Source organism: Macaca mulatta, chromosome 20, assembly GCF_049350105.2.
Source record: "Macaca mulatta isolate MMU2019108-1 chromosome 20, T2T-MMU8v2.0, whole genome shotgun sequence".
NCBI classification, from domain to species: Eukaryota; Metazoa; Chordata; class Mammalia; order Primates; family Cercopithecidae; genus Macaca; species Macaca mulatta.
Window position 1 is genome coordinate 15,896,572 of NC_133425.1, and position 27,700 is coordinate 15,924,271.

The 27,700-nt window shown below is 47.2% G+C and overlaps 1 protein-coding gene across 10 annotated transcripts; it reads left to right on the forward strand.

Moving 5' to 3' along the window:
- The first annotated feature begins 336 nt into the window (after positions 1 to 336).
- LOC717567 (nuclear pore complex-interacting protein family member A1-like) lies at positions 337 to 27,645 on the forward strand. Of its 10 annotated transcripts, none has more exons than XM_077987091.1 (12): positions 5,109 to 5,270; positions 6,275 to 6,347; positions 11,324 to 11,452; positions 14,970 to 15,069; positions 15,230 to 15,368; positions 18,293 to 18,394; positions 19,382 to 19,442; positions 19,552 to 19,587; positions 19,663 to 19,724; positions 19,842 to 19,936; positions 21,420 to 21,493; positions 23,565 to 27,645. In XM_077987091.1, exons 1-12 carry the CDS (start codon positions 5,245 to 5,247, stop codon positions 26,802 to 26,804), a joined length of 4,137 nt encoding a protein of 1,378 aa, XP_077843217.1. In that variant the 5' UTR covers positions 5,109 to 5,244; the 3' UTR covers positions 26,805 to 27,645. The 10 variants fall into 10 exon arrangements, 8 of the variants coding, with proteins under 8 accessions (XP_077843221.1, XP_077843218.1, XP_077843217.1 ...); XM_077987098.1 differs by lacking the exons at positions 5,109 to 5,270; positions 6,275 to 6,347 and adding an exon at positions 6,022 to 6,217 and having other exon boundaries at positions 15,230 to 15,366; positions 18,285 to 18,394; positions 23,565 to 23,683; positions 26,438 to 26,943; XM_077987095.1 differs by lacking the exons at positions 5,109 to 5,270; positions 6,275 to 6,347 and adding an exon at positions 337 to 452.
- The last annotated feature ends 55 nt before the right edge of the window (positions 27,646 to 27,700 follow it).

The following is a 27,700-nucleotide window of genomic DNA, read 5'->3' on the forward strand; positions in this document are numbered from 1 at the left end:
CCCGGGGCACCGTCCTGCTCCTCCTCATCACCCGGAGGCAGTGGCCCTGGTCTCCTCCTCCGGCTGCTGCGGGCCTGGGCCGCAGGGGTCAGCGTGGCCCGGCGGACAGCACAGTCACACCCTTGGGCGGCGGCGGCGGCAGGTGCAGTGCGAACGGCGCCCCTTGTAGGCTGGTGTGGGCGCTGCCTGGAGGCTGCTGCGGCGGCGCCGCCTGGAGGCTGGTGAGGGCGCTGCCTGGAGGCTGCTGCGGCGGCGGCGCCGCCTGGAGGTTGGTGTGGCGCTGGTTGGTGCCCAGCGCCCCGCCCGGGGCTTCCTGGCTGCGTCGCTGCTGCCCCCACCCAGGGCCGCAGGGCCCGGGTTCCACTTGGCGGCGTCTTCTCGCGAGTTGCCTTCGCTACTCCGAGAAGTCGGCGGTGCAGCAGCTAACGCCGCTGCTGCTCGGGTCACCGCGGGTAGCCATATTCCCCTCGGGGGCCGGCCGGGCTGTCGCCTCAGGCCGCCCATTCTGCTCCGGCCGCAGCCGTTTCTCCCTTCCCGCAGCCAGAGGAGGCGAGGGAGCGACCCCCAGGCACTGGGCGGCCGCCGCTTCCCCAGCAGCCCTCCAGAGGAGCGATGGAGAAAGACGCCAGGAAGCGGAAGGTCCCCGCGGGTCCGAGGGTCGCCCGGGGCTTCCTGCCCGTGAGCAGCTACCGGGACCCTCCCTGCCAAGTCGCTCCCCGAAAAGCTCTAAGGTTCTCGGGCCTGCAGGCAGTGACAGTTTCCCCCTGACTGTGATGTAAGGCTGCAAACTCGAAGCCAGGCATTTTCTGCATATTCTTAAATAGGATGTTTCAGTCAAAGCCTTGATAATATAACCAATCTTTCTGATTATAGCCTGCTTATAAAGAGAACATATGTACATGAAAATAAGAATATTTATGAATAGTTTCCAAAGTTTGGAGGGGTCAAGTAGGGAGGAAAAACAAACGCTTCCACCCACCTTTGTTCACAAAAGTGTGCTTTACCAAATCGGTGTAAATTATAGATAACTTCTGAGAAAAACGTTTCTTCAATGCAGAAAACAAAACAAGGGCCGGGCGCGGCGGCTCAGGCCTGTAATCCCAGCATTTGGGAGGCCCAGGCCGGGGCGTGATCACCTGAAATCAGGAGCTGGAGACCAGCCTGGCCAACATGGTGAAAGCCCATCTCTACTACAAATACAAAAACTAGCTGGGCGTGGGGGTGGCCGCCTGTAATCCCAGCTACTCGGGAGGGTGAGGCGGGAGAATCGCTTGAACTTAGGAGGCAGAGGTTGCAGTGAGCAAAGATCCCGCCACTGCACTCCAGCCTGGGTGACAGAGTGAGACTCCGTCTCAAAAAAAAAAAACAAAAAAGGAATGAATCAACAATGTTTTAAATACGAGTTATAAAAATATTATCTTAATAGATTTTTTGTTTTGCTTGATCTCAGCAGTTTTTTTAACCATTGTTTCCTTATTAGAAACCACTAGAAATTGTTTTTTAGTTCATTTATCTTTATTTTTATTTTTATTTCTGAGACAGAGTCCCAGTCTGTCGCCCAGGCTGTAGTGCAGTGGCATAATTTTGGCTCACTGCAATATCTGCCTCCCAGGTTCAAGCGATTCTCATGCCTCAGCCTCCCGAGTAGCTGGGATTACAAACACGCACCAGTACGCCTGGCTAATTTTTGTATTTGTGGTAGAGACGGGGTTTCACTGTGTTGGCCAGGCTGGTCTGGAATTCCTGACCACAAGTGATCCGCCTGTCTTGGCCTCCCAAAGTGCTGGAATTACTGGCGTGAGCCGCTGCGCCTGGCCCATTGCTTTTAAAAAAAAATACTTACTTTTAATGTATTGAGGGGGTATAAGTGCGAGTTTCTCACATGCCTATATTGCATAGTGGTGAAGCCTGGGTAATTCATTGATCTGGGTTATCAGAAAACTGTGTTCAAGAAGACTTGTTAGAGTTTTTTCCATGAAAGACAAATTTGGGGGCCTGCCACAGCGGCTCCCGGTTGTAATCCCAGTGCCTTCGGAGGCTGAGGCGGGCGGATCACGAGGTCAGGAGTTGGAGACCAACCTGGCCAACATGGTAAATCCCGTCTCTACCACCACCAATTAGCTGGGCGTGCTGGCGGGCGACCATAGTCCCAGCTACCTGGGAGGCTGAAGCAGGAGAATCACTTGAACCCAGGAGGCAGAGGTTGCAGAGAGCCAAGATGGCACCACTGCACTCCAGCTTAGCTGACAGAACCAGACTGTCTCTCAAAAACAAGAAAGAAAACAAAAGAAAATTTGGACTATTGCCAATTACAAATATTTTTAGAGAAGAATTCAAAACAGTAACTGTGGATGATGGAAACAATAGTTATGATAAAAATCTGATGAAAGTTCCCAGTTCACAAGGAAACTTAATTCTCTTATGTGCAGCATTTTAAGACAGTAACCCCAGTCATGACTGACAGCATCACATTAGGACCACCAGACTTATAAATTTCATATAATCTCCAGAAATAATTAATAACTTTTTTTTTTTAATAGATAGATTCTAGCTCTGTCACCCAGGCTGGAGTGCAGTGGCGCGATCTTGGCTCACTGCAACCTCTGCCTCCCAGGTTCAAGCAATTCTCCTGTCTCAGCCTCCCGAGTAGCTGAGACTACAGGCTTGTGCCACCACGCCCAGCTAATTTTATTTTTATTGGAGACGGGGTTTCACCCTATTGGTCAGGCTGGTCTCAAACTCCTGACCTCAGGTTATCCACCCGCCTTGGTCTCCCAAAGTGCTGGGATTTACAGTGACGGTGCCCACCCATTCATAAAATGTTTATACAAATATAACTTTAGCAAATATTTAGCATAACAATCAAAATTACAAATCATAACATTAAATTCGTATAAATATATGTAATTTTTGGAACATGTATATCAACAACATACCCATAAATATAACTGAGATGAAATCTAATGTCACCTCATTTGACAGTGCCCTCCCATGCAGTATCACCCCATTTGACAGTGCCTGCCCATACAATCTACCAAATAAATTGAATCTTTTTTTTTTTTTTTGAGACGGAGTCTCGCTCTGTCGCCCAGGCTGGAGTGCAGTGGTGCGATCTCGGCTCACTGCAAGCTCCGCCTCCTGGGTTCACGCCATTCTCCTGCCTCAGCCTCCCGAGTAGCTGGGACTACAGGCGCCCACCACTACGCCTGGCTAATTTTTTTTTTTGTATTTTTTTTTCAGTAGAGATGGGATTTCACTGTGTTAGCCAGGATGGTCTCGATCTCCTGACTTCGTGATCTGCCTGCCTTGGCCTCCCAAAGTGCTGGGATTACAGGCGTGAGCCACCGCGCCCGGCCTTTCGAATCTTTTAATACCTCTACAAGATAAGAGATACATCCTACACCTGCCACCTCTGATGGATCCACTGCCTCTGTGCCTGCCTGTACTGCTGATGCTCCAGTAGCTGCCTCAGCACCTCAGCCTAGGCCCAATGCCACTGAAGATGGACCTGCCCCCTGGGGACCCAGGAGTCCTACCACTCAGCTGTCCCCAGGAGTGCCCAGATCCTCATTCTTATCCAGGACCTAGGAGCCCTATCCCCTGGCCTTCCCTTATCAGCCGTAAATGATAAACATCATTTACAGCTGCTGCTGTTATCATCATCACTGCCTTTAGTGGCCAAGGGCCTTCCAAAGTGCCAGCTCTGGAAAGAAAGATATCCTTGGGGGGTGATGACACTCAGGTACACAGGTGCTCAACAGAGTGCTACCTCCTATCCTCAGACAGTCTTTGCGCGCAGCCATTGGCACTCCCGTTGTATGGAAGGAAACCAGCCCAGGGTCACACAGCTGGTCAGCAGCAACACAGCTGGTCTCAAATCTAAGGTGCCTGGCCCTGCCTCCATGAGGGACCGGCCTGCAAGGGAGGTTGATCCTGGCTTTGGGGAGCCTTTCCTGGGCTGCACAAATAACCTCCCCTGTTTGAAGCCCCAAACTCTGCTCACATCGCCTTCCTTTCCCTGTCTCTGCTTGGGCTATAATCAAGCCAATGCTAGCAACCCTTCATGGGCATTATGGTACTCTCTGCCATTCAGTTTTGGGCTAATCTGACTTCAGCCCCCACTTACTTGGTCTCTCCTTTATAACCAAGACAACCCAAATCTAGGGCTTTTTTGTTTTTGTTTTTTTGAGACAGAGTCTCACTCTGTCACCCAGGCTAGAGTGCAATGGCATGATCTCAGCTCACTGCAACCTCCCCCTCCCGGGTTCAAGGGATTGTCCTGCCTCAGCCTCCTGAGTAGCTGGGACTACAGGTGCATGCTACCACGCCTGGCTAATTTTTGTATTTTTAGTAGAGACAGGGTTTCACCATGTTGGTCAGGCTGGTCTCCAACTCCTGACCTCGTGATCTACCTGCCTTAGCCTCCCAAAGTGCTGGGATTACAGGCATGAGCCACCTCGCCCAGCCAAATCTAGGGCTGCAGCATGGCAGCAACATACAAATAGAATTGAATTCCATAGTTTTGTTATCCCTGTTTTTTGTTTGTTTGTTTGTTGTTTTTCGAGACGTAGTCTTGCTCTGTCGCCTAGGCTGGAGTGCAGTAGTACGATCTCAGCTCACTGCAACCTCTGCCTCCCGGGTTCAAACTATTCTCCTGCCTCAGCCTCCCGAGTTGCTGGGACTACAGGCGCCTGCCACTACACCTGGCTAATTTTTGTATTTTTAGTAGAGTCAGGGTTTCACCATATTGGCCAGGCTGGTCTTGAACTCCTGACCTTGTGATCTGCCCACTTTGGCCTCCCAAAGTGCTGAGATTACAGGCATGAGCCACCGCACCCAGCCCCTGTTTTGTTTTTGTTTTGCTTGTTTCTTAGGGTTGTTTTTCTATTTACGGTAAGGGCATTGGCTTTCCATTTGTAGCATCAATAGAATATTTCCTGTTGACAGTAACCTTATGTCATAGTAAATGGTAAAGGGATTTAAAGCAGTGGTTTTCAGCTGGCAGAGGCCTGAGTGAGTTTGGGCGCACTCTGTGTGATCGGGCAGAAGAAGGCCTTTGGGAAGTTTAGCTGAGGACAGGGCCAGGAAAGGTGATGGACAGTGGGGGTTTGTCCTGGTCACCAGGCCCCTGGGTCCTGCCCACCTGCTTGGCACTCCCCACCCATCACTCATGATGCTGCCAAACCCTCTGGGTATTGTAGCCAAATCCCCTGGGAGAGAAGCTGATGAACTTTGTTCCTTGAAATGCACAGATTCCTTGGACATCCCTGGTAGGTCAATCATGAAAGTCAACTTGGTTTTCTCCCCCTCATTTGGGTTCAGAATTTAAAGTCCACACTCACAGGCAGTAAGGTGATATAGATAAGTGACATCATCACTCTGTTTCAGATGTGAAAACGTCTATGTGGGGTAGGGGTGATTTGAGACCACACAACCTTGTGCTACAGAGTGGAATTCCCAGGCCAGAGGGAGACATTTTATTGCCATGTTATGATCTTATCATTGAGTTTAAAGGCAGTCTTGTTTCATTTTGGATTCTTTCTTATGTTTATATCTTATAAGGGCACTTTGAATTTCCAAACAAATAATAATTTTGAGTTAACTTTTATTCATTGACTTCTTTTTTTTTTTTTTTGAGACGGAGTCTTGCTCCGTCATCCAGGCTGGAGTGCAGTGGCGTGATCTCGGCTCACTGCAAGCTCCACCTCCCGGGTTCGTGCCATTCTCCTGCCTCAGCCTGCCGAGCAGCTGGGACTACAGGCGCCCGCCACTACGACCGGCTAAGTTTTTACATTTTTCGTAGAGACAGGGTTTCACCGTGTTAGCCAGGATGGTCTCGATCTCCTGACCTCGTGATCCACCCACCTCGGCCTCCCAAAGTGCTGGGATTACAGGCATGAGCCATCGCACCTGGCCTTATTCATTGACTTCTAGCACAATTATATGATCAGAAACATGCTGTGTGATTTGATTCCTCTGAAATATATTGAGATTTGCTGCAACAAAATAAGTTAGGTGAATTTTTGTAAACGTGCTATGCATGCTTAAAATGAATGTATCTACAACATTTGTTCCTGAGATACAGGTTGATGGATGGATGGCTACATGGATGTGATGGAGATGGTTTACTATTGGGACCTTCCGCATCCTACTGATGTTTAGTTGCTTAGGATATGAATGGATGAGCGGGGACTATAAAACCTCGCACTCTGCTTGGGTATGAGGTTCTTCCTGTCGTCCTGTCATCATTTGTTTTTTATGTTTTGCCTCCAAGTTTGACCTTGAGGAACCCTGGGAGCTGCCCAGAAGCAGGGACAGGGAGCTGGTTAGGGAGGACCAGAAATCAGGTTTGTGAAGGTTCCAGAGAGGACCTGTCCTTGGGAGGAGTGTGGGGGGCTGAGATGGAGGAGTGGGCATTGGAAGGACGCCGGCGCTCTGTGGAATGTCCACTGTGAGGCACCACGTTCCGGGTCCGGGGATTGGTGGAGAGGGAGTATTAAGCCCCAGGGTTGTTAAGGCAGCGCCCAGATGGAAGAAGGTTTGTTGGAAAGCAGAGCCCTGGCCCCATCTAATTGCTCCTGAGCCTCCCGCTCCCTTGCCCCGCGCGTCCTGTTGCTTCTCTGATTGACCTTCTCCCTGACCTGTAGCTAAACCTTCCACCAGTACTTGAGAACTTATTTTGAACCGGATCCTTTCCCACACCCGTTTCTCCTCCTCCTCTTCCTCCTCCTCCTCCTCCTCCAGGTGCCCAACAGCCCCCTTCTCCTCCTTTCCCTTCCCTTCCCTCCCCTCCCCTCCCCCTCCCCAAGTCAGATCCGGCCCACGTCCCCATCCCCTTCCCTCCCCCCGCCCTAAGCCACCCCCACCTCTGTCCTGGCCGCCTCAGGGCGCCCTGAGAGGACCGGGACATGCGAGTGCGGTGGCTGCTCTTTTGGCTCCTCCTGCTGGGATTTCTCAGCCATCAGTCGACCTATGTGAGTAGACGCTGGACCCGCGGGGTTTCTTCCTTGTTATTGGGCCGTGTCACGCGGCATGAAATTACACAGCTCTGGCCTGTAATCTCAGCACTTTAGGGAGCCGAGGTGGGCAGATCACTTGAGTCCAGGAGTTCAAGACTAGCCGGGGCATCATAGCTAAACCCCATCTCTACAAAAAATGCCAAAAAAAGATCAGTCGGGCCTGGTGGTGCGCACCTGTTGTCCCAGTTACTGGAGAGGCTGAGGTGGGAGGATCGCTCCCGCCCAGGAGTTGGAAGCTGCAGTGAGCCCAGATTGCCCCGCTGCACTCTTGTCTCAAACACAACGAATCAAAACAAAGTGAAATGTCATTTGAGTTTTGTGTCATCTTGTTTGACGATTTTTTTTTTTTTTTTTTTTGATACAGAGTCTCACTCTGTCGCCCAAGCTGGAGTGCAGTGGCAAGATCTTGGTTTACTGCAACCTCTGCCTCCCGGGTTCAATCGATTGTCCTGCCTCAGCCTCCTGAGTAGCTGGGATTACAGGCGCAGACCACCACGCCTGGCTAATTTTTGTATTTTTAGTAGAGATGGGCTTTCACCATCTTGGCCCGGATAGTCTCTATCTCTTGACCTTATGATCTGCCTGCCTCAGTCTCCCAAAGTCTGGGATTACAGGCGTGAGCCACAGCACTGGGCCAAAATATATAACCTTAAGGGTAAGTTTACTAACTTTGAAAAGTACATACACCAGAATAACCCAACCCCCTTTCAAGATCTACACTATTTTTTTGTTTGTTTGTTTTGTTTTGAGATGGAGTTTCTCTCTTGTTGCCCAGGCTGGTGTGCAATGGCACAGTATCAGCTCACCGCAACCTCCACCTCCCAGGTTCAAGTGATTCTCCTGCCTCAGCCTCTCGAGTAGCTGGGATTACAGGCATGTGCCACCACGCCCGGCTAATTTTGTATTTTTAGTAGAGATGGGGTTTCTCTATGTTGGTCAGGCTGGTTTTGAACTCCCGACCTCAAGTGATCCTCCCACCTCGGCTTCCCAAAGTGTTGGGATTACAGGCGTGAACCACCGTGCCCAGCCAAGATCTACACTATTACGTCACCCCAGAAAGTGAACTCTCCCTTTTCCCAGCCAATCTCTTTCTTTTTTTTTTTTTTTGAAACGGAGTCTCGCTGTGTCTCCCAGGCTGGAGTGCAGTGGCGTGATCTCGGCTCACTGCAAGCTCTGCCTCCCGGGTTCATGCCATTCTCCCGCCTCAGCCTCCCGAGTAGCTGAGACTACAGGCGCCCGCCACCACACCCGGCTAGTTTTTTGTATTTTTAGTAGAGATGGGGTTTCACCGTGTTAGCCAGGATAGTCTCGATCTCCTGACCTCGTGATCCACCCGCCTCGGCCTCCCAAAGTGCTGGGATTACAGGCTTGAGCCACCGCGCCCGGCCCCAGCCAATCTCTTTCTTATCATAGGTTAGCTTGCTTATTCTGGAATTTCGTGTATATAGATGCATGCCATGCCATAGGTACTCTTTTGTGTGTGCCTTATTCTGCTCAACACAATGTTTCTGAAATCATTACCATTGTTGCACAGTTCCCTAACGCCATCCTTTCCATTTCAGACTCAGTATATGCTGAGTTCAACCTGTTGAAGGGCTATCTCTGTTTAATTCACCATCTTGAAAGAAACATTTAAAATTAAGATGTTTTCAAGAATATATAGTTAAATCCTGAGGAATCAACCAACCTCCTTGTGTATCTCTCAAGACCAAACATTTAGATCCATGGGACACCTTGGCTTGGCTGGACCAAGCTGGACTCAGGACTTCTGGTTGCTTCTGAGTGCTCCATGGGTCTTCAGTCTGGCTCCCACCCAGAGAGACAGTGGCAACTTGGGTAGGGTCATTTCATGGCTAATCACAGGAGATAAAAGGGCAAATGGAAATGGAAATGCGGCCGGGCGCGGTGGCTCAAGCCTGTAATCCCAGCACTTTGGGAGGCCGAGATGGGCGGATCACAAGGTCAGGAGATCGAGACCAGCCTGGCTAATACGGTGAAACCCCGTCTCTACTAAAAAATACAAAAAACTAGCCGGGTGAGGTGGTGGGCGCCTGTAGTCCCAGCTACTCGGGAGGCTGAGGCAGGAGAATGGCGTAGACCCGGGAGGCGGAGCTTGCAGTGAGCTGAGATGCGGCCACTGCACTCCAGCCTGGGCGACAGAGCGAGACTCCGTCTCAAAAAAAAAAAAAAAAGAAATGGAAATGCTTTAGGGTCGCTGCTTGGAAGTAGCAAACATCACTCCTGCTCACATCCTGTTGGCCACGACGAATCTTGTAACTGGGGCCACGTCAGTGGAGTTCGGAAATAAAATCCATCCTATTTATTAGGAGGTATGTGGTTGCACGGAAAAGGTCACGGATGTGTAATTCTTGTTTTTTTGTTTTTTTGGTTTTTTTAGATGGAGTCTCACTCTGTTGCCCAGGCTGGAGTGCAGTGGTGCAATCTTGGCTCACTGCAGCCTCTGCCTCCTGAATTCAAGCCATTCTCCTGTCTCAACCTCCCACGTAGCTGGGACTACAGGCACATGCTACCACGACTGACTAATTTTTTTGCATTTTTAGTAGAGACAGGGCTTTACCATATTGTAACGTGGTTACAATTGTGATGTGGTTCGCATAAGAGTCTAATGGAATTAATATCAACAATCTTAGAGAAATTCCACACTATTCATGCCATTTTGCCATTTTCATAATCTCCACGTTGGTAATTTTTTTTTTTTTTTTTTTGAGACAGAGTCTTGCTCTGTCACCCAGGCTGAAGTGCAGTGGCATGATCTCGGCTCACTGCAATCTCTGTCTCCCTGGTTCAAGCGGTTCTTCTGCCTCAGCCTCCCAAGTAGCTGGAACTACAGGTGCGTGCCACCGCGCCCTGCTAATTTTTTGTATTTTTAGTAGAGATGGGGTTTCACCATGTTAGCTAGGATGGACTCGATCTCCTGATCTCGTGATCCACCCGCCTGGGCCTCCCAAAGTGCTTGGATTACAGGCGTGAGCCACTGCGCCTGGCCCACCTTGGTAATTTTTAAGCACTAAAATTTGATACTTATTTGTGAATGAAGTCATCTCTTCATTGTATTTTTTTTTTTTTTTTTACTTATGCTGAGTTTTAAATGACAAAGATTCACATAATCCAAGAGAGAAGTATGATTCAGAGGGATTCTTTTATCATGTGATAATGTGATAAATACAACCAATGTTATACATCAATTTAAAAAATAAGTAAATAAAGAAAAGATAATTACTGGCCAGGCTGTAATCACAGCACTTTGAGAGGCCAAGGTGGGTGGATCATGAGGTCAGGAGTTCGATACCAGCCTGGCCAAGATGGTGAAACCCCGTCTCAACTAAAAATACAAAAATTAGCAGAGCGCAGTGGCAGGCACCTGTAATCCCAGTTACTCAGTAGGCTGAGGCAGGAGAATCGCTTGAACCTGGGAGGTGGAGGTTGCAGTGAGCTAAGATCGTGCCACTGCACTCTAGACTGGGCGACAGAGCAAGACTTTGTCTCAAAATAAAAAAAAAAAAAAAGAAAAGAAAGAAAAGATAATGACTTTATACTTAGCTTGTCTTACCCATGGGTGACAGACTGCATGTGGCCCAGGACAGTTTTGAATGCAGTTCAACACAAATTTGTAAACTTTGTGAAAACATTATGAGATTTTGGCCAGGCACGGTGGCTCATGCCTGTAATCCCAGCACTTTGGAGGCCAAGGCGGGCAGATCACCTGAGGTCAGGAGTTTGAGACCACCCTGTCCAAGATGGCAAAACCCCGTCTCCACATAAAATACAAAAATTAGCCAAGCATGATGGCAGGGACCTGTAATCTCAGCTACTGGGGAGGCTGAGGCAGGAGAATGGCTTGAGCCCAGGAGCTGGAGGTTGCAGTGAGACGAGATTGTACCACTGCACTCCAGTCTGGGCAACTGAGCAGGACTGTCTCCAAAGAAAAAAAAAAAGAGTTTTTTTTTTAGATCATCAGCTATTGTTAGTGTATGTTATGTGTGCCCCAAGACAACTTTGCTTCTTTTAATATAGCCCAGGGAAGCCAAAAGATTGGATATCCCTGCTTTATACCAAGAAAAAAGACACCCCACATTTGCAATGCCTAAAAACACTACCAGCCATCCAAAAAACATGAGACTGGTAACTTCTGTTCTTTTTTGTAGCAGTGGCATCTCATGTTGATATCTGAGGGATGTGGTTACATTTTGGAGGAGGTTAACGGTTTCTAAGGATGATTCTTTTTGACTGAAATATTGTCAGTGTCATTGACCTTTTCGTTATTTCTACTATTATTATTTCAGGTTATCAATTCTCTGCCTGACCATTTTCAGCCTGGGCCTGACTTTTTTGGAATTCCTTGGATAGCTATCATTATTGTGTTTCTGGGAATTTCTACACTTGGCATTTTCCTCTGGAAAACTAGCTTTGGTGTGAGTATACTAACTTTCTGTAGAGATATACTTTTAATCACAAATGAGAAGAAATTGTTTAAAACAATTAATGTTTCTGGACTTCATTATAAATATGTGGTTTTACCCAAAAAATCAGGGAAATGATTTATTAGCATAAGAATTATGAAAATATCTGCCATTTACATTATGAAAATTAAATAGGTTGGTGTTTGTTTAATAGAATGTCAGGAGAGCTTTTGGTCAAAAATAAGTTTTTTTAACCTTTGTGCTATTTATCAGAAATGGAGTATGAAATTTCATCCCTAAATAGGAAATTCTTTCTAAACTCTTCTGCTTTATAATTCTATCGTACGGGTGGAAGGAAAGCTTCCACTCCCCTCTCTAAAGATTCACTGCAGAAATGAGCTGACAACAGACAGCTTAACAGGAGAAGAAAAACATAGAACAGGTACAAACATGAGAGCCAGCTGAAAAATGAGGCTGCTAGAAGGGCCAGATGGTTGATGCTTAAAGAGCACCCTCTTCTGAGGGGAAAGGAAGATAGATAGAGATGTAGGCAATTTAGAGGGGCAGCAAATGATTTTTAGGGGAAATGAAAGAGCCCAAGGAACAAACAATTGGCCTGAGACAAAGTTCCTCTGAGATCATAGGGACAAGGTGACAAACTGCAGGAAGGTGAAGGGCAGAACTGCGCTGCGTCTCATGATGCAGAGAAAGCCCCAGAGAATCTCTTAGAACTGCAAGTGATCTCTTAGAACCTCAAGTGATCCACCTGCCTCAGCCTCCCAAATTGTTGGGATTACAGGTGTGAGCCACCACACCTGGCCTGAAATAATATCTGTCAAATTCTTTGTAGAATTTGTTTTTTCTGATTTCTGCACATAGGATAAAAAACAAAACATGTACTACGATTTTGAGAGAAGCAATGGGTAAATGTGTCTGGGCAGGGTAATTTCGCATGACGTCAGTCAAAGTGCATGTTCCCAGTTGCAATTGGAGAGCAATCAGCATGTCAAAAGTCTGTACTTGATAAGAATTTGGCTGCTAAGTTGTGCCATAATTTGCCTTTTGAGCCTTTTGTCCATTGGGTAAATTGAGCTCTACATTTTCTCTTGCCATTCATGAAACTACATTTTCTCTTGCCATTCATGACAGTAAAAATGTGGTTGTCTGGGGGCTGAAGATCCTTCTGAACAATGATCCAAGATAAAAGTACTAATACCACAATGTTTTTTGATATTCAAGGAAAGAGGAAGTATGTTTGATTTTTACAACTTAGATAATTACACATCATTTGGCACTGCCTTCCAAGATATGTACAAAACAGAAAATATATGAGTTATGAAGGTATCTAGGCCCAATTTAACATTCTCTACTCCACTTAGTCCTGAAAAGAGAATTTTCGGTATAAATTGGGGGACTTTTTTTGTTTGTTTTGTTTCTGAGATGAGTCTCCCTCTGTTGCCCAGGCTGGAGTATAATCGTGTGATCTCGGCTCATTGCAACCTCCACCTCCTGGCTTCAAGCGGTTCTCCTGCCTCAGCCTCCCAAGTAGCTGGGATTACAGGTGCCCACCACCATGCCCAGCTAATTTTTGTATTTTTAGTAGAGTCGGGATTTTACCATGTTGGCCAGGCTGGTCGCAAACTCCCGACCTCAAATGATCCGCCCACCTCAGCCTCCCAAAGTGATGGAATTACAAGTGTGAGCCACCACGTGAGCCAGGGGAAGTTTTTAAATTTACCACTTTTTAAAAATTCCATTAAGGAAAGTTCAGTTGAGCTGTTTGGCTTGGACAACTTTGCACCTTCTCATCTTTCTACTTGTCATCTAGTCATCTAGTCATCTATCTCATTACCTCCTAAGGAGGGACATCGTGGGTGCCATGAAACGTTCATGCATGACAGCGTTTCTTCACTTCTCATTTCTTCATGTGGTTGACATTCTCCTAGCTCCAAACTGGGCCAGCTACCTTTCTTATGAAATCTAGCAGTAGCTGTGGGATAGATGTGGTTGCTCTTTCATCTTTTTAGGTTACCCATTGCTTCTCTCGAAATCCTAGTACATGTTTTGTTTTTTATCCTATGTGCAGAAATCAGAAAAAACAAATTCTACAAAGAATTTGACAGATATTATTTCAGGCCAGGTGTGGTGGCTCACACCTGTAATCCCAACAATTTGGGAGGCTGAGGCAGGTGGATCACTTGAGGTCAGGAGTTCAAGACCAGTTGGGCCAACATGGTGAAACCCAATCTCTACTAAAAAGATAAAGATTACCCAGGCATGGTAGCGGGCACCTGTAATCCCAGCTACTTGGGAGGCCAAGGCATGAGAATCGCTTGAATCTGGGAGGTGGAGGTTGTGGTGAGCCAAGGTGGCGCCACTGCACTTCAGCGTGGGTGACAGAGTGAGACTCCATCTCAAAAAGAAAAAAAAAAGAAAGTTAAAAAAAAAAAAGTTATTTCCATGACTACTTCAGGGAATTCAGAGGTATCTGACCCACATCTGAGACGGGATTTGCATTGTGTCATAGCTATGATGAGAACAGGCCGGGCGCGGTGGCTCAAGCCTGTAATCCCAGCACTTTGGGAGGCCGAGACGGGCGGATCACGAGGTCAGGAGATCGAGACCATCCTGGCTAACCCGGTGAAACCCCGTCTCTACTAAAAATACAAAAAACTAGCCGGGCGAGGTGGCGGGCACCTGTACTCCCAGCTACCCGGGAGGCTGAGGCAGGAGAATGGCGTAAACCCGGGAGGCGGAGCTTGCAGTGAGCTGAGATCCGGCCACTGCACTCCAGCCTGGGCAACAGAGTGAGACTCCGTCTCAAAAAAAAATAATAAATAAAATATGATGAGAACAAATATTTAATATCTTAGAAGATTAAAATCATACAGTGACAATATGGAAATCTTGGCGGGAATTCAGTCGTTAGTGAGAATGTTTTGCATTAGGTTCAAACCAGCCTCAATGAGGGTGATGTCAGGGAAGGGAAAGTGGACTCTGAGTAGAACAGGGACAGAAGGAAGGTGCTCCAGAGCGGGGGTGAAATGTTACAAATTCTGGAACTCAGAGAGCCAAAGGTAATTGCATCCTTTTCAAGTTGTGAAACATGTTAACCTGTGGTAAAATATTTAATAACATGATAATTACCATCTAACCCTGTTGAAGTGTATAGTTCAGTTGTGTGAAGTATATTCATGTCTTTTTTTTTTTTTTTTTTTTTTTGAGAGATGGAGTCTCACCCTGTCACCAGGCTGGAGTGCAGTGGTGCGATCTCAGCTCACTGCAACCTCTACCTCCCGGGTTCAAGCGATTCTCCTGCCTCAGCCTCCCGAGTAGCTGGGATGACATGAGTGCGCCACCAGGCTTACCTAATTTTTGTATTTTTAGTAGAGACGGAGTTTCACCATCTTGGCCAGGCTGGTCTTGAACTCCTGACCCCGTGATCCACCCACCTCGGCCTCTCAAAGTGCTGGGATTACAGGCATGAGCCACCATGCCTGGCAGTCATTCTTAAATTATTGTTTCCCAGGTGTCTTTCCTCAAGACTGTCTTAAAGTTACAAAATGTACATGACAGATCTACAGATGTACAGCGGAGAGCCTGGAGGTCCAATAGCCGTAGCCAAGAAGGTATGGCTCTGTTGGAATCCCCATAGCATGGAAATGAGTTTGACCTGGAAAGGGAAAGAACAGCTTCTTGCCCTCAGGTTTCTCACCTTCTCTCTTCACCCTCACCAAGGGCTGAGGTCCACTTGTATGCACACAAAGAAAAGGGTTTCTTCCTTTCCAGGAATTAAAATTGGCCTGGAAGACCTCTTTACTTCATGGAGATATATGGAAGCCAAAGTTCGAGCTGAGGTCCATAAGGTGACAACGAAGGTCAACAGTCATTACCAAATCCATGGACAGAGGAAGACTACCGAGGAAGGGTAAGATGTGCCTTGACACAAACACTGTTGTATGAACCATGTGCCAATCAAAGTAGACAACTGTAATATCCTTGAGAATATTTTCTGCAATATTTGTGGCAAATTCAGTGGGTACAAAATTGAGTTTGTCCTTTCTGCTTGATTAGTTTAATCTGCATAACTCCTTTCCCTTCCTACATTCTTGTTTGTAATTTTTTTGGGGGGAACAGGAGGTTCTAGTACTGGCATTGATTTTCCTTTCTCTCTCTCTCTTTTTTTTTTTTTTTCCTGAGATGGAGTTTTGCTCTTGTTGCCCAGGCTGGAGTGCAATGGCACAATCTTGGCTCACTGCCTTTTGGGTTCAAGTGATTCTCCTGCCTCAGCCTCCCAAGTAGCTGGGATTACAGGTGCCTACCACCAAGCCCAGCTGATTTTTGTATTTTTACTAAAGATGAGGTTTTACCATGTTGTCCAGGCTGGTCTCCAACTTCTGACATCAGGTGATCCACCCGCCTCAGCCTCCCAGACTGCTGGGATTAGAGGCGTGAGCCACCACTATTTTTTTTTTTTAAATTTTGAGATAGAGTCTCACTCTGTCACCCAGGCTGGCATGCTGTGGCGCAATCTTGGCTCACTGCAACCTCTGCATCCCAGGTTCAAGAAATTCTGCCTCAGCCTCCCGAGTAGCTTGGATTATAGGTGTGTGCCACCACACTTGGCCAATTTTTTTTTCCTTTTTTTTTTGAGACAAAGTCTCACTCTGTCGCCCAGGCTAGAGTGCAGTGGTGTGATCTTGGCTCACTGCAACCTTCACCTCCCAGGTTCAAGCAATTCTTCTGCCTCAGCCTCCCGAGTAGCTGGGACTACAGGCACATGCCACCATGCCCAGATAATTTTTGTATTTTTAGTAGAGACACGGTTTCACCGTATTGGCCAGGCTGGTCTTGAACTCCTGATATCATGATCCGCACACCTCGGCCTCCCAATGTGCTGGGATTACAGGCGTGATCCACCACGCCCGGCCCAATTTTTGTAATTTTAGTAGAGACAGGATTTCACCATGTTGGCCAGGCTAGTCTTGAACTCCTGACCTGAGGCGATCCGCCTGCCTCAGCCTCCCAGAGTGAGCCACCGGACCCGGCCTGGATTGTTGAATTTAATGTTTGGGTCACCTCCAGATTCATTTTCACAGTCTTTCACGTTTTGGTCATATTACATTGTATTTTGCTGCCATATGACTGATCTTTTCTTGTTAAATGTGAGATACTTGTTGAAAAATATTCAGCAGTGAATTAAGGCCCACTAGCGTGTTATCTGCCACAGAACAGATGGGAGCCCACTTCTGGGGCTTGGTCAGGGGTCCTCCATACAGGCAGCAATTAAGGTCATCAGTGCAGGCTCAGTCCCTGCAAAGGCCAGGGTATTTCCTGTCCACCTCTATTCTGGTGTGTGACTCTTCTGGGTCTCAACCAGAGCCAGTGGACTTCAGTACGGGTCACTTTCATTGCCAAACCCTCAATCCACTTCTTTTCCATCTAATCCCATGCATGTGTACAAAAGCTGCTCTGATTCTTTGCATCTCATAGTCCCTTCTGGAATTCAGCAATGAAACTCAGGGAAATGGGTTCCAAATGCGAGGCCGACCTTCGTCCTGGGTTTCCTTCTTCTCCATCTTGACCTCATGTCTCTTTACTGCCGTGTTAGCAATTTGATGCATTCAATCATGGGTTTTATATTCTGTTTGGTGTCCCCCATTGTTCTTATGGGAGATCAGAAGCTTCAGATGCACTTGCGTCAACTCAAGAGCAGAACGCTTCCTTAGCTTCCCTCCAGAGTCAGGTTTTGTGTTTCTAGTTCCCAAGTGCACAGCAGGAGTAGTGATGTCCTCTCTGGTTTCTCATTTGCATTAAACTATGAGCTCCTTTAAAGGGGGAACAGGACCCTGCTCCCATTGCATCCTCAGGACCTCACCACACACTCCGTGCTTAAGGCCACTCCAGACAGCATGTGCTAAAGGATGCCCTGTGGTCAGAGACAAGTGCATTAACTTTCTCTTTGAAGTGTGTTTGTCCCTGTTTCCTAGGGTTCTTGGAATTTTATACATCCTTCCTATAAAATCAAGTATCAGGTGAGATCCTTAGGATCAGGACCATGAATCAAGTCGTGTGAGGGCAACACAGCAAACCTACCTTTTTAGGCCATTTCCTTTTTCTACCCTCACTGTGAACTGAACCTTGTTAGAGTCAGTCAGCACCAGGGTGGATGGTTTTCAGGACATAACACCCTGACTTAGGAGCCATTCCGATCATTTCTAATTCAATAGATGCACCCAGCATTCAGATTGCCTTTTCTCTCAACCAGGATCTTTAAAGTCAATGACAAGAGTTCCAGTCCTGAATCATGGCAAAATGCAGTAGCGAACTGCAGGGTTAATGACACCATATTCTGGAAGGATCTCTCTGAGACTGATTGGGTTCTGGCATCAGCCTCTGACTGAGAATCGGGTCTCGCACAGGAGGAGTCAGATGAGGAGCAATCCTCTGCTCCCGATGGAGTTAGTTGTGATGAGTTGGGGAGGTCTGGTTTTTCACACTGAACTAAAATGGGCTTTCGCTGTGTGAAGCACAAAACTGACCCCAGAGACACACATAGTGCACCTCATAGAAGCTTTTAATAGTCTTTATTTACTAAAGAATAGGACTATAGAACTATGAAGATGAGCTGGAAATGACAGGTGACTTGCCAGCAGTCCAGAGTGTGATTTTTCTTTGTCTCTCAAGGGGAGGTGTCAGTTCTCCCTTCGGTTGTGAGAATCAGTTGGTTCATTTGTAGGAAGGTTGCGGGAGAGACTTTTGAATCACAGCCTTTAGATACCAGAAGGGCAGAGAGGATCCCACGCAGGCTAGTGAATCATGTGTGTGCATTTCTGTCCCTTCTCATCTCAGGAAGCTGAGAATGAAAGAATGTGAGCAAGCAGAAAAGGAGAGGCAGCTCTCAGACGCAGAGGAAAATGGGAAATTGGTTATGAAAAAAATACGCACCTACAAGTGAGTTCAGAAACTGAACCCCACCCTCTTGGGTGTTGTTTTTAACCTTTGTACAATGTTTAGACCCAGTAAATACAGAAATAGAAACAAATGGTCAGAAGACATATCGAGAGAACGAGAGAGAGAATTCACAAAAGAGAAAACAAAGTACCTTAAGATTTACCAGTGACCAAAAGATGTGAAGTAGCAAAACGTCTCCTGACCCCATTAACAGCTAGACTGTGTGGAAACTCGGTTCATACCAGCCATTCTAGGGGTGGTGCGAGTTGTTGTCATCCTTAGGAAAGTGTCTTGTTGTAGGATCAACCCCATCCTTCAAAAGGACTATGCCTGTTTATAAGCCCATCTGTTTCTGCTCTGTGAAACATGGCAAGGATATTAATACAAAGAGAATAGAGCTTTATGATAAAAGATGCCCAATGAAGGACGAATTAGGGGTATGCTGAGAATGGGGAAGGAAATTGTCAACTCAGAAGTTAGCAGGCATTAAGCAAAAGAGGAGAAATCAATATAGCAACAGTTTGGATCAGACTGTACTTTTTTTTTTTTTTCCTGAGACAGAATCTCACTCTGTCACCCAGGCTGGAGTGCAATGTGTGATCACGGCTCACTGCAACCTCCGCCTCCCAGGTTCAAGCGATTCTCCTGCCTCAGCCTCCCGAGTAGGTGGGATTACAGGTGCCTGCCACCATGCCTGGCTAATTTTTTGTGTTTTTAGTAGAGATGGGGTTTCACCGTATTAGCCAGGATGGTCTTGATCTCCTGACCTTGTGATCCACCCACCTCGGCCTCCCAAAGTGCTGGGATTACAGGCGTGAGCCACCGTGCCCGGCCCAGACTGTACTTTTATAGCCATCTGAAGTATGTTTTCTAGCTATAGATAGATTATGTAAGGGTACAGTTGTGAGGATAACAGAAACATGGCAGATTATTTAAAATCATCCTGAGAGTGGTGCTTTATCTGATGAAAGTGATTGTAATCCACAGGAAAATGTTTCAAGACATGCAACAGTTGCAGTGGCGGACAGAGGACTCCTACAGATGCAAAGTAAGGACCTTCCTCCCCAGGGTTGTAGGATTGTTCAGTGCTGATGCAGATGATGCCACGGCCCTTAGACTCTCTCAACATTCAATTTCTCATGTGTTGGCTTTTTCAGATCACCCCTTATGCAAGAAAGGCTCTTGACAACTGGGTAAGTTTGTTTGTTTTCCTTGCTTTTGGACATAGTCTGCCAGGTCAGGACGTGGATGTATTTTTCTCCCCACAGGTCTGTGCTCAAGCCTTGCAGAGGGAGATGGCTGAGAGGAAGGCTGCCTACAAGCAGCACGGGTAGGTCATTGTGATGGACATTTTAAAGGATGTGTTTGTTTTAAGATAAAGCTTTGAGTGTCTAGTAAAGAACTTGGTGTTTTAATTCTTCAAGTCAATTCTTCCTCTGTCTTGTAGGTGTGAAATGAGGGAAAAGCAGAGAATGCCAGAGAGACACATGAGTCAGGAGCCAGTCCAGGGACGACCGGGCCTAAAGAACCGTCTCTGGAGAGGTAGGAGCTCGCTGTGAAGGCAGCTGCTTAACTTCTGCTGCACAATCCACACACCCTGCTTCTCCTTTTGGGGGTGAGGGCTCGGGTGGGGTAATTGTTATGTTTCCTGGAAACAATTCCAAGCACTTACAAAGAGAACAGTTGTCCTACTGGGTGACAGGACCCTATTTATCTCAGGTGCCCTAGCTGAATGGCTCTTGGCTGGTCCCCTGTGAATGGTGGAGCTCAGGCCGCTCCACCGACTGTGGACATTGCCCCACCCTGATGTCGTGGTTCCTTTTAACTGAGGAGATGAGCCTAGAAGGCAAATGGGCTGGCTCCCCTTTCCGTCTTGACTCAGTGTAAAGGCATTATTTTTCTTTCATTTGAGGAAACAGCAATAGCACTTTAGAATGGGAGCCACATTTGGGGATGAGAGCACAGATTTTCTGGCCATGTCTTCATGGATCAATACTGTAGTATGAAATCTGCTTTAAGAAAAGAAGCAGGCTGGGCGCAGTGGCTCACGCCTGTAATTCTAGCACTTTGGGAGGCCAAGGTGGGCGGATCACAAGGTCAGGAGATCAAGACCATCCTGGCTAACATGGTGAAACCCCGTCTCTACTAAAAATACAAAAAAAATTAGCCGGGCACAGTGGCGCGTGCCTGTAGTCCCAGCTACTCAGGAGGCTGAGGCAGGAGAATGGTGTGAACCTGGGAGGCGGAGCTTGCAGTGAGCCGAGATTGCGCCACTGCACTCCAGCCTGGGCGACAGAGCGAGACTCTGTCTCAGAAAAAAAAAAAAAAGAAGAAGAAGAAGTATTTATTTACACTTTTTGGAACTTCCTTCATTCTTTTTGTTTGTTTAAGTTGTTTGTTGTCAACTATATAACTCCGTTAGCAAGTTAAATTTCTATGTAATCTTACTCCTCTAACATTTGAAGTGTAACCCTAAAACTTTCCAGTTAATTTCTGTAGCTCTTACCTTTTCTCCTGACTGTTCATCTTTTTATGTCCATTTCTGTTCATAAGTATTGATAATACCTGGCCAGGTATGAAAGTTAGATTAACTATGAATCTACAGAATTTTAAATGCCCCTATGGCTTGAAGAAGAGGCGCAGTGTTGTTCCTATCCAGGGTTTACTGATACTCTTCCAAACATGGCTGTTCCTATTTTAATTTTGGGTCTGTGCTTACATGATGAGTGAGTTCCTCTGATATGTACTGATTTAGAGCTCATTTCCAGCTGGTTAGAGCCCGACCTGTTCACAGCCTGTTGAGAGTTAAGAATACCCCTGGACCAGGGCTCTGTGGTGTCTTCCTCAAGGATGAGGGCCCCGAGGGCTCCAGATTCCTCTGAGGCATGTGGTCAAGAAACCCTGCCCCTGTGGTAAGGGACCTGTGTGGCAGAGAGTGAGATGGCAGTGGAGGGTGTGGGGGGTTTCTCACTCTGCACAGAACATGCAAGCCAGATTTAGCCCCATTCCCTTCTCTGGCCCTTAGCAGATTCAGGACCTCATTCGGTTCCCATGAGGAACAGCAGCTGCGTCCCAGCTGGAAACACAGAGAAGACAAAGGTAAATGCTGGGGTGGTTTTCACACTTCCTATATCAGGACACTTTGGTCTTTTCCTACAACGCCCTCTCCTGGCCTGGCCTCTGCTCTGTGGGTTCTGTGGTGCCTTTTCTGTCTGGACTTTTTCAGAAGCAAAATCTTCCCCATGAGCTTTCAGGCTTCTCCGTTCCCAGCTGATCATCGTTGGTGGCACCTCTAGAATCCATAAATGCTCAGGGGCCGAGGGCTGAAGGGCTTTTACTGTTCTGTTTCCAGAACCAACACGAGGAGGTGCCACTGACCTCTACTACTGTAGGTCTCATGGTGCAGTGAACTCCCACTAACCCTCTTTACTCCAGATGTTGTGAGGTCTCATTTCTGAAATATGTGGGGTTTTCTTTCTTTTGCTGTGATTTTGTTTGTTTTCTGCTCTAAGGTAGGAGATTAACATTTGAAATATCTGCTGTATTCCCAGAAGATAGTGAAAACTCATTAATCCAATATTAATTTGTGCTTTGTGCAATTTCGAATGCTCTTTGACAAGGCCAATTCCATAGTCCATCACAGTCCCATCCCTCTTGGTAACTGTGTGGTGCAAAAACACCTTCATCCCCACCCAGTGGTGCCCCTGATCTAATATTCTCAGTGTCAGAGGTTCCATATTTGTAATAGCAAATAGGCCCCGAGTGTGAGTTAGTGAAGAGTGAATGTAACTTATTACCAAGGGACAATTCCAAATGAAGGCCTTAAATGATGCTCAGCTACGCTGGTTCTTGTGTGGCCTCTGTACCTTCAACAGCTGCCAAGTCCTATGATTACACATGATGGGACTTGTACACTTGAAGTCAAACACATTTTTAAAACTTGCTTTGTTTAGAATTCCCACCTCATTTTTCCATGGACAAAAGTATTCTTTATGTCTTAATGCATTTACAATTTGGTATTACCTGGGAGTGAAAAGAAATATTACAGCCATGCCTAACTGACTTCTTTTTTTTTTTTTTTTTTTTGAGACAGAGTCTCGCTCTGCCGCCCAGGCTGGAGTGCAGTGGCATGATCTTGGCTCACTGCAAGCTCCGCCTCCCGGGTTCACGCCATTCTCCTGCCTCAGCCTCCCGAGTAGCTGGGACTACAGGCGCCCGCCACCTCGCCCGGCTAGTTTTTTTGCATTTTTTAGTAGAGACGGGGTTTCACTGTGTCAGCCAGGATGGTCTCGATCTCCTGACCTCGTGATCCGCCTGTCTCGGCCTCCCAAAGTGCTGGGATTACAGGCTTGAGCCACCGCGCCCGGCCCTAACTGACTTCTTGATGTAGGATTGTTCTCTCAGAAAACCCTCTCCCAGTTCCCCTGCAGCTCTTCAGGAATCCACATCTCCCCAGAACTCTTCGTTCTCATGGGTGGCACCTCCAGAGTGAAGAAGATCCTTTGTCAAGAAGGGAAACAGAGGGGGAAATGAGAGGGTCCTGCAGGGAGAGCTGGAATCAACTTCCACTCGGCCTCTTGCAAGCTTTGTGACCCTGGGCACATTTTCTCCTTCCTCTGCAAACCTCTGTTTTCTTAGATTTTGAGCAGGGTGGTCACACTGACCTTGCAGAGTTCTGAGAATCAGAGACAGAACGTAAAAGGCCTGGAAAACATTCTCCAAAAAGAAGCTGCAACATGTGTGGACAATGGGCTTTTCATGCCTCTCTTACTGTCTGTTGACCTGGTGCAAGGAAAATGCTCCGGTGATGGCTGTGAGGGAGGAATGAGGATAGACATAGACACTCCTGTGTCTCAAACATGCTGCTTTATTACTCTGTTATGACTCTGTCTTCCCTGGGGCAGGACGCCAGCCTGCCTACATTTGCAGACAGACACAGTGGCATGTGGAGACAACAGTGTGTCCCAGTGACTCTTCTTTATTCCCCAGCTGTCGGCAGTACTTAGTGGAAGAGTGATATTATAACACTGATAATGCTATTTTGAAACCTGGAGGATGGAAAGGTGCAAAAAACTATCACCAGCAACAGAAGGTGCAGCCTGTGTTGGTGGTGGTAATTTTGTCCATCAAATGAATATATGTGAAAGCATTTCCTCCTTCTGCCCTACAGGTCAGTATGGTTGCAGTGGAGCATCATCATTCCTCAGGATTGCGCTACTCGCCCTACCTCATGGCTGAACCTTTAAGACAATGGATGGGCCACCAGCCGCCTCCTGCATCTCAGTATCATCTGGGAGCTCAACCACTTCCATCAGCTAAAGGTTTTCTGGGACCTCTGACTATTTCTCAACTCGAATGTCCCCTAGGACCTCAACCACCTTCTACAACTGATGATTTTCTGAGACGACAGACACCTCCATTCGAGTGTCCCCTGGGACCTCTACCATTTTCTCCAGCTGATGATTTTCTGAGACCACACATATCTCTGCTTGAGTGTCTTCTGGTACCTCTTTCACCTTCTCCAGCTGATGATTTTCTGAAACCACAGCCACTTCCCCTTGAGTGTCTTCTGGTACCTCTTCCACCTTCTCCAGTTGATGATTTCCTGAGACCACAGACCCCTCCAGTCGAGTGTCCTCTGGAACCTCTACCATTTTCTCCAGCTGATGATTTTCTGAGACCACACATACCTCCCTTCGAGTGTCTTCTGGTACCTCTTTCACCTTCTCCAGTTGATAATTTTCTGAGACCAGAGACACCTCCAGTCAAGTGTCCCCTGGGACCTCTACCATTAGATTTTTTGAGAGCACAGTTATCTCCCCTTGAGTGTCCTTTTGTATATCTTCCACCTACTCCAGTTGATGATTTTCTGAAACCACAGACACTTTCCCTCAAGTGCCCCCTAGGACCTCTACCATTTTCTCCAGCTGATGATTTTCTGAGACCACAGACACTTCCCATCGAGCGTCTTCTGGTGCCTCTTCCACCTTCTCCAGTTGATGGTTTTCTGGGACCACAGACACCTCCCGTAGAGTATCCCCTGGGACCTCAACGATTTTCTCCAGCTGATGATTTTCTGAGACCACAGACAACTCCCCTGGAGTGTCTTCTGGTACCTCTTTCACCTTCTCCAGTTGATGATTTTCTGATACCACAGACACCTCCCATCAAGTGTCCTCTGGGACTGTGGCCATTTTCTCCTGCTGATGATTTTCTGAAACGACAGACACCTCCCCTCAAGTGTCTTCTGGTACCTCCACCACCTTCTCCAGCTGAGGATTTTCTGAGACCGCAGATAACTCCCCTGGAGTGTGTTCTGGTACCTCTTCCACCTTCTCTAGTTGATGATTTTCTGAGACCACAGATACCTCCCATCGCCTGTCCCCTGGGACCTCTACCATTCTCTCCAGCTGGATATTTTCTGGGACCACAGTCAACTCCCCTTGGGTGTCTTTTTGTATGTCTTCCACCTCCTCCAGTTGATGATTTTTTGATGCCACAGACACCTCCCATCGAGTGTCGCCTGGGACCTCTACCATTTTCTCCAGCTGATGCTTTTCTCAGACTGCAGACAGCTCCCCTCAAGTGTCTTCTGGTACCTCTTTCACCTTCCCCAGTTGATGATTTTCTGATACCACCGACACCTCCCCTCGAGTGTCTTCTGGTATCTGTTTCACCTTCTCCAGTTGATAAGTTTCTGATACCACAGACACCTCCCCTCGATTGTCTTCTGGTGCCTCAACCACCTTCTCCAGCTGAGGATTTTCTGAGACCACAGATACCTCCCTTCAAGTGTCACCTGGGACCTTGGCCATTTTCTCCAGCTGATGATTTTCTGAGACCACAATCATCTCCCCTCGAGTGTCTTCTGCTATCTCTTCCACCTTCTCAAGCTGACGATTTTCTGAGACCACAGACAACTCCCCTTGAGTGTCTTCTGGTACCTCTTTCACCTTCTCCAGTTGATGATTTTCTGATACCACAGACACCTCCCCTCGAGTGTCTTCTGGTTCCTTTTTCACCTTCTCCAGTTGATGATTTTCTGAGACCACGGACACCTCCCGTCGAGTGTCCTCTGAGACCTCGACCATTTTCTACCACTGATGATTTTCTGAGACCACAGACACCTCCCCTCGAGTGTCTTCTGGTACCTCAACCACCTTCTCCTGGTGAGGATTTTCTAAGACTGGAGACAACTCCCCTCGAGTGTCTTCTGATACCTCTTCTACCTTCTCCAGTTGATTTTCTGAGACCACAGACACCGCCCGTTGACTGTCCCCTGGGACCTCGACTATTTTCTCCAGCCGATTATTTTCTGAGACTGCCGTCACCTCCCATCAAGTGTCTTTTTGTGCCTCTTCCACCTTCTCCAGTTGATGATTTTCTGAGACCACAGACACCTCCAGTCGAATGTCCCATCGGACCTCGACCATTATCTCCAGCTGATGATTTTCTGAGACCACAGTCATCTCCCATCGAGTGTCTTTTGATACCTCTTCCACCTTCTCCAGCTAATGATTTTCTGAGACCACGGACAGCTCCCGTCAAGTGTCTTCTGGTATCTCAGTCATTGTCTTTAGCTGATGATTTTCTGAGATCACAGACAACTCCACCCCAGTGTCCCCTGGGACCTCTACCATTTTCTCCAGTTGATGACTTTCTGGGACCACAGACACCTCCAGTCGAGTATCCCCTGGTACCTCTACCATTTTTTGCAGCTGATGATTTTATGAAATCACAGACTCCTCCCCTCGAGTGTCTTCCGGTACCTCAGCCACCTTTTCCAGCTGAGGATTTTCTGAGACTGCAGACACCTCCTGAGTGTCTTCTGGTACCTCTTTCACCTTCTCCAGCTGATGATTTTCTGAGACCACAGACCCCTCCAGTTGACTGTCCCCTGGGACCTTTCCCATTTTCTCCAGCTGAGGATTTTCTGAGACTGCAGACACCTCCCGAGTGTCTTCTGGCACCTCTTCCACCTTCTACAGCTGACGATTTTCTAAGACCACTTCCCACAGACAGTCCCCTGGGACCTCGCCCATTTTCTCCAGCTGATGACTCTCTGAGACTGCAGACACCTCCCGAGTGTCTTCTGGTACCTCTTCCACCTTCTCCAGTTGATGATTTTCTGAGACCACAGACCCCTCCAGTCGACTGTCCCCTGGGACCTCTCCCATTTTCTCCAGCTCATGATTTTCTGAGACTGCAGACACCTCCCAAGTGTCTTCTGGTACCTCTTCCACCTTCTCCAGCTGATGATTTTCTGAGACCACAGACCCCTCCAGTTGCCTGTCCCCTGGGACCTTTCCTGTTTTCTCCAGCTGATGACTCTCTGAGACTGCAGACACCTCCCGAGTGTCTTCTGGTACCTCTTCCACCTTCTCCAGTTGATGATTTTCTAAGACCATAGATCCCTCCCGTCGACTGTCCCCTGGGACCTCAGCCATTTTCTCCAGCTAATGATTTTCTGAGACCAAGACACCTCCCCTCGAGTGTCTTCTGGCACCTCAGCCACTGTCTCCAGGGGATGATTTTCTGAGACCACAGACACCTGCAGTTGAGTGTCCCTTGGGACCCCAACCAGTTTCTCAAGCCAATGATTTTCTGGGACCACAGACACCTCCCCTTGAGTGTCTTCTGGTACCTCTTTCGCCTTCTCCAGTTGATGATTTTCTGCGATGACAGACACTTCCAGTCTCGTGTCCCCTGGGACCTGTACTATTTTCTCTAGGTGATTATTTTCTGTTTTTTGTTTTGTTTTGTTTTTACTTTTTTGTTTTAGTTAAAATACATAACTCTTTTACTTCTTAATGCAATAAAAGAAATTAACATCTCGTACACAGAAGACTAGGAAAGGGAAAACTACTTACTTCTGAAAATCCAGTAATTTAATCCTATTTGTACCTGTCCATAGTACATGAAAGTAATGTTTAACATGTTTTGAATTAAATTTTACTGGTGGGGCTTTACAAGGTAATTCTTAGAAGTAATAGTTTCATTCATTTCCAGGTTAGCTGACTGTATGATTAATTAACACAAGGCGCAGTAGCCATCTTTGTCATTGTGTTGCAACACTCACCACGTGCCTCAATAAAATGGCTGATTTAACAAGATGATGGCAACAGGAAGGGGAGACTTTGGATTGTCTATTTAAAATCTAGGTAATAAGTAATTAATAAAAAATCTATCTGAAGTGCACTTTCACATGCTATTTGTTTATAATAAACAACAGACTTCCTAACTTTGTTGCAGTAGGCTTGACTACCATTTCATTTTACCAACTGCACTTTCCCCAGTAAGCTTAAA

What these genes read in the sequence shown, in the direction of transcription:
- LOC717567 (XM_077987091.1), top strand. Translation starts at nt 5,245, where the DNA reads ATGCACAGATTCCTTGGACATCCCTG. An exon ending in CAATAGCCGTAGCCAAGAAG is followed by an intron (nt 15,070 to 15,229) that starts GTATGGCTCTGT and finishes CTTCCTTTCCAG; the next exon opens with GAATTAAAATTGGCCTGGAA. An exon ending in AGGAAGACTACCGAGGAAGG is followed by an intron (nt 15,369 to 18,292) that starts GTAAGATGTGCC and finishes TTCTCATCTCAG; the next exon opens with GAAGCTGAGAATGAAAGAAT.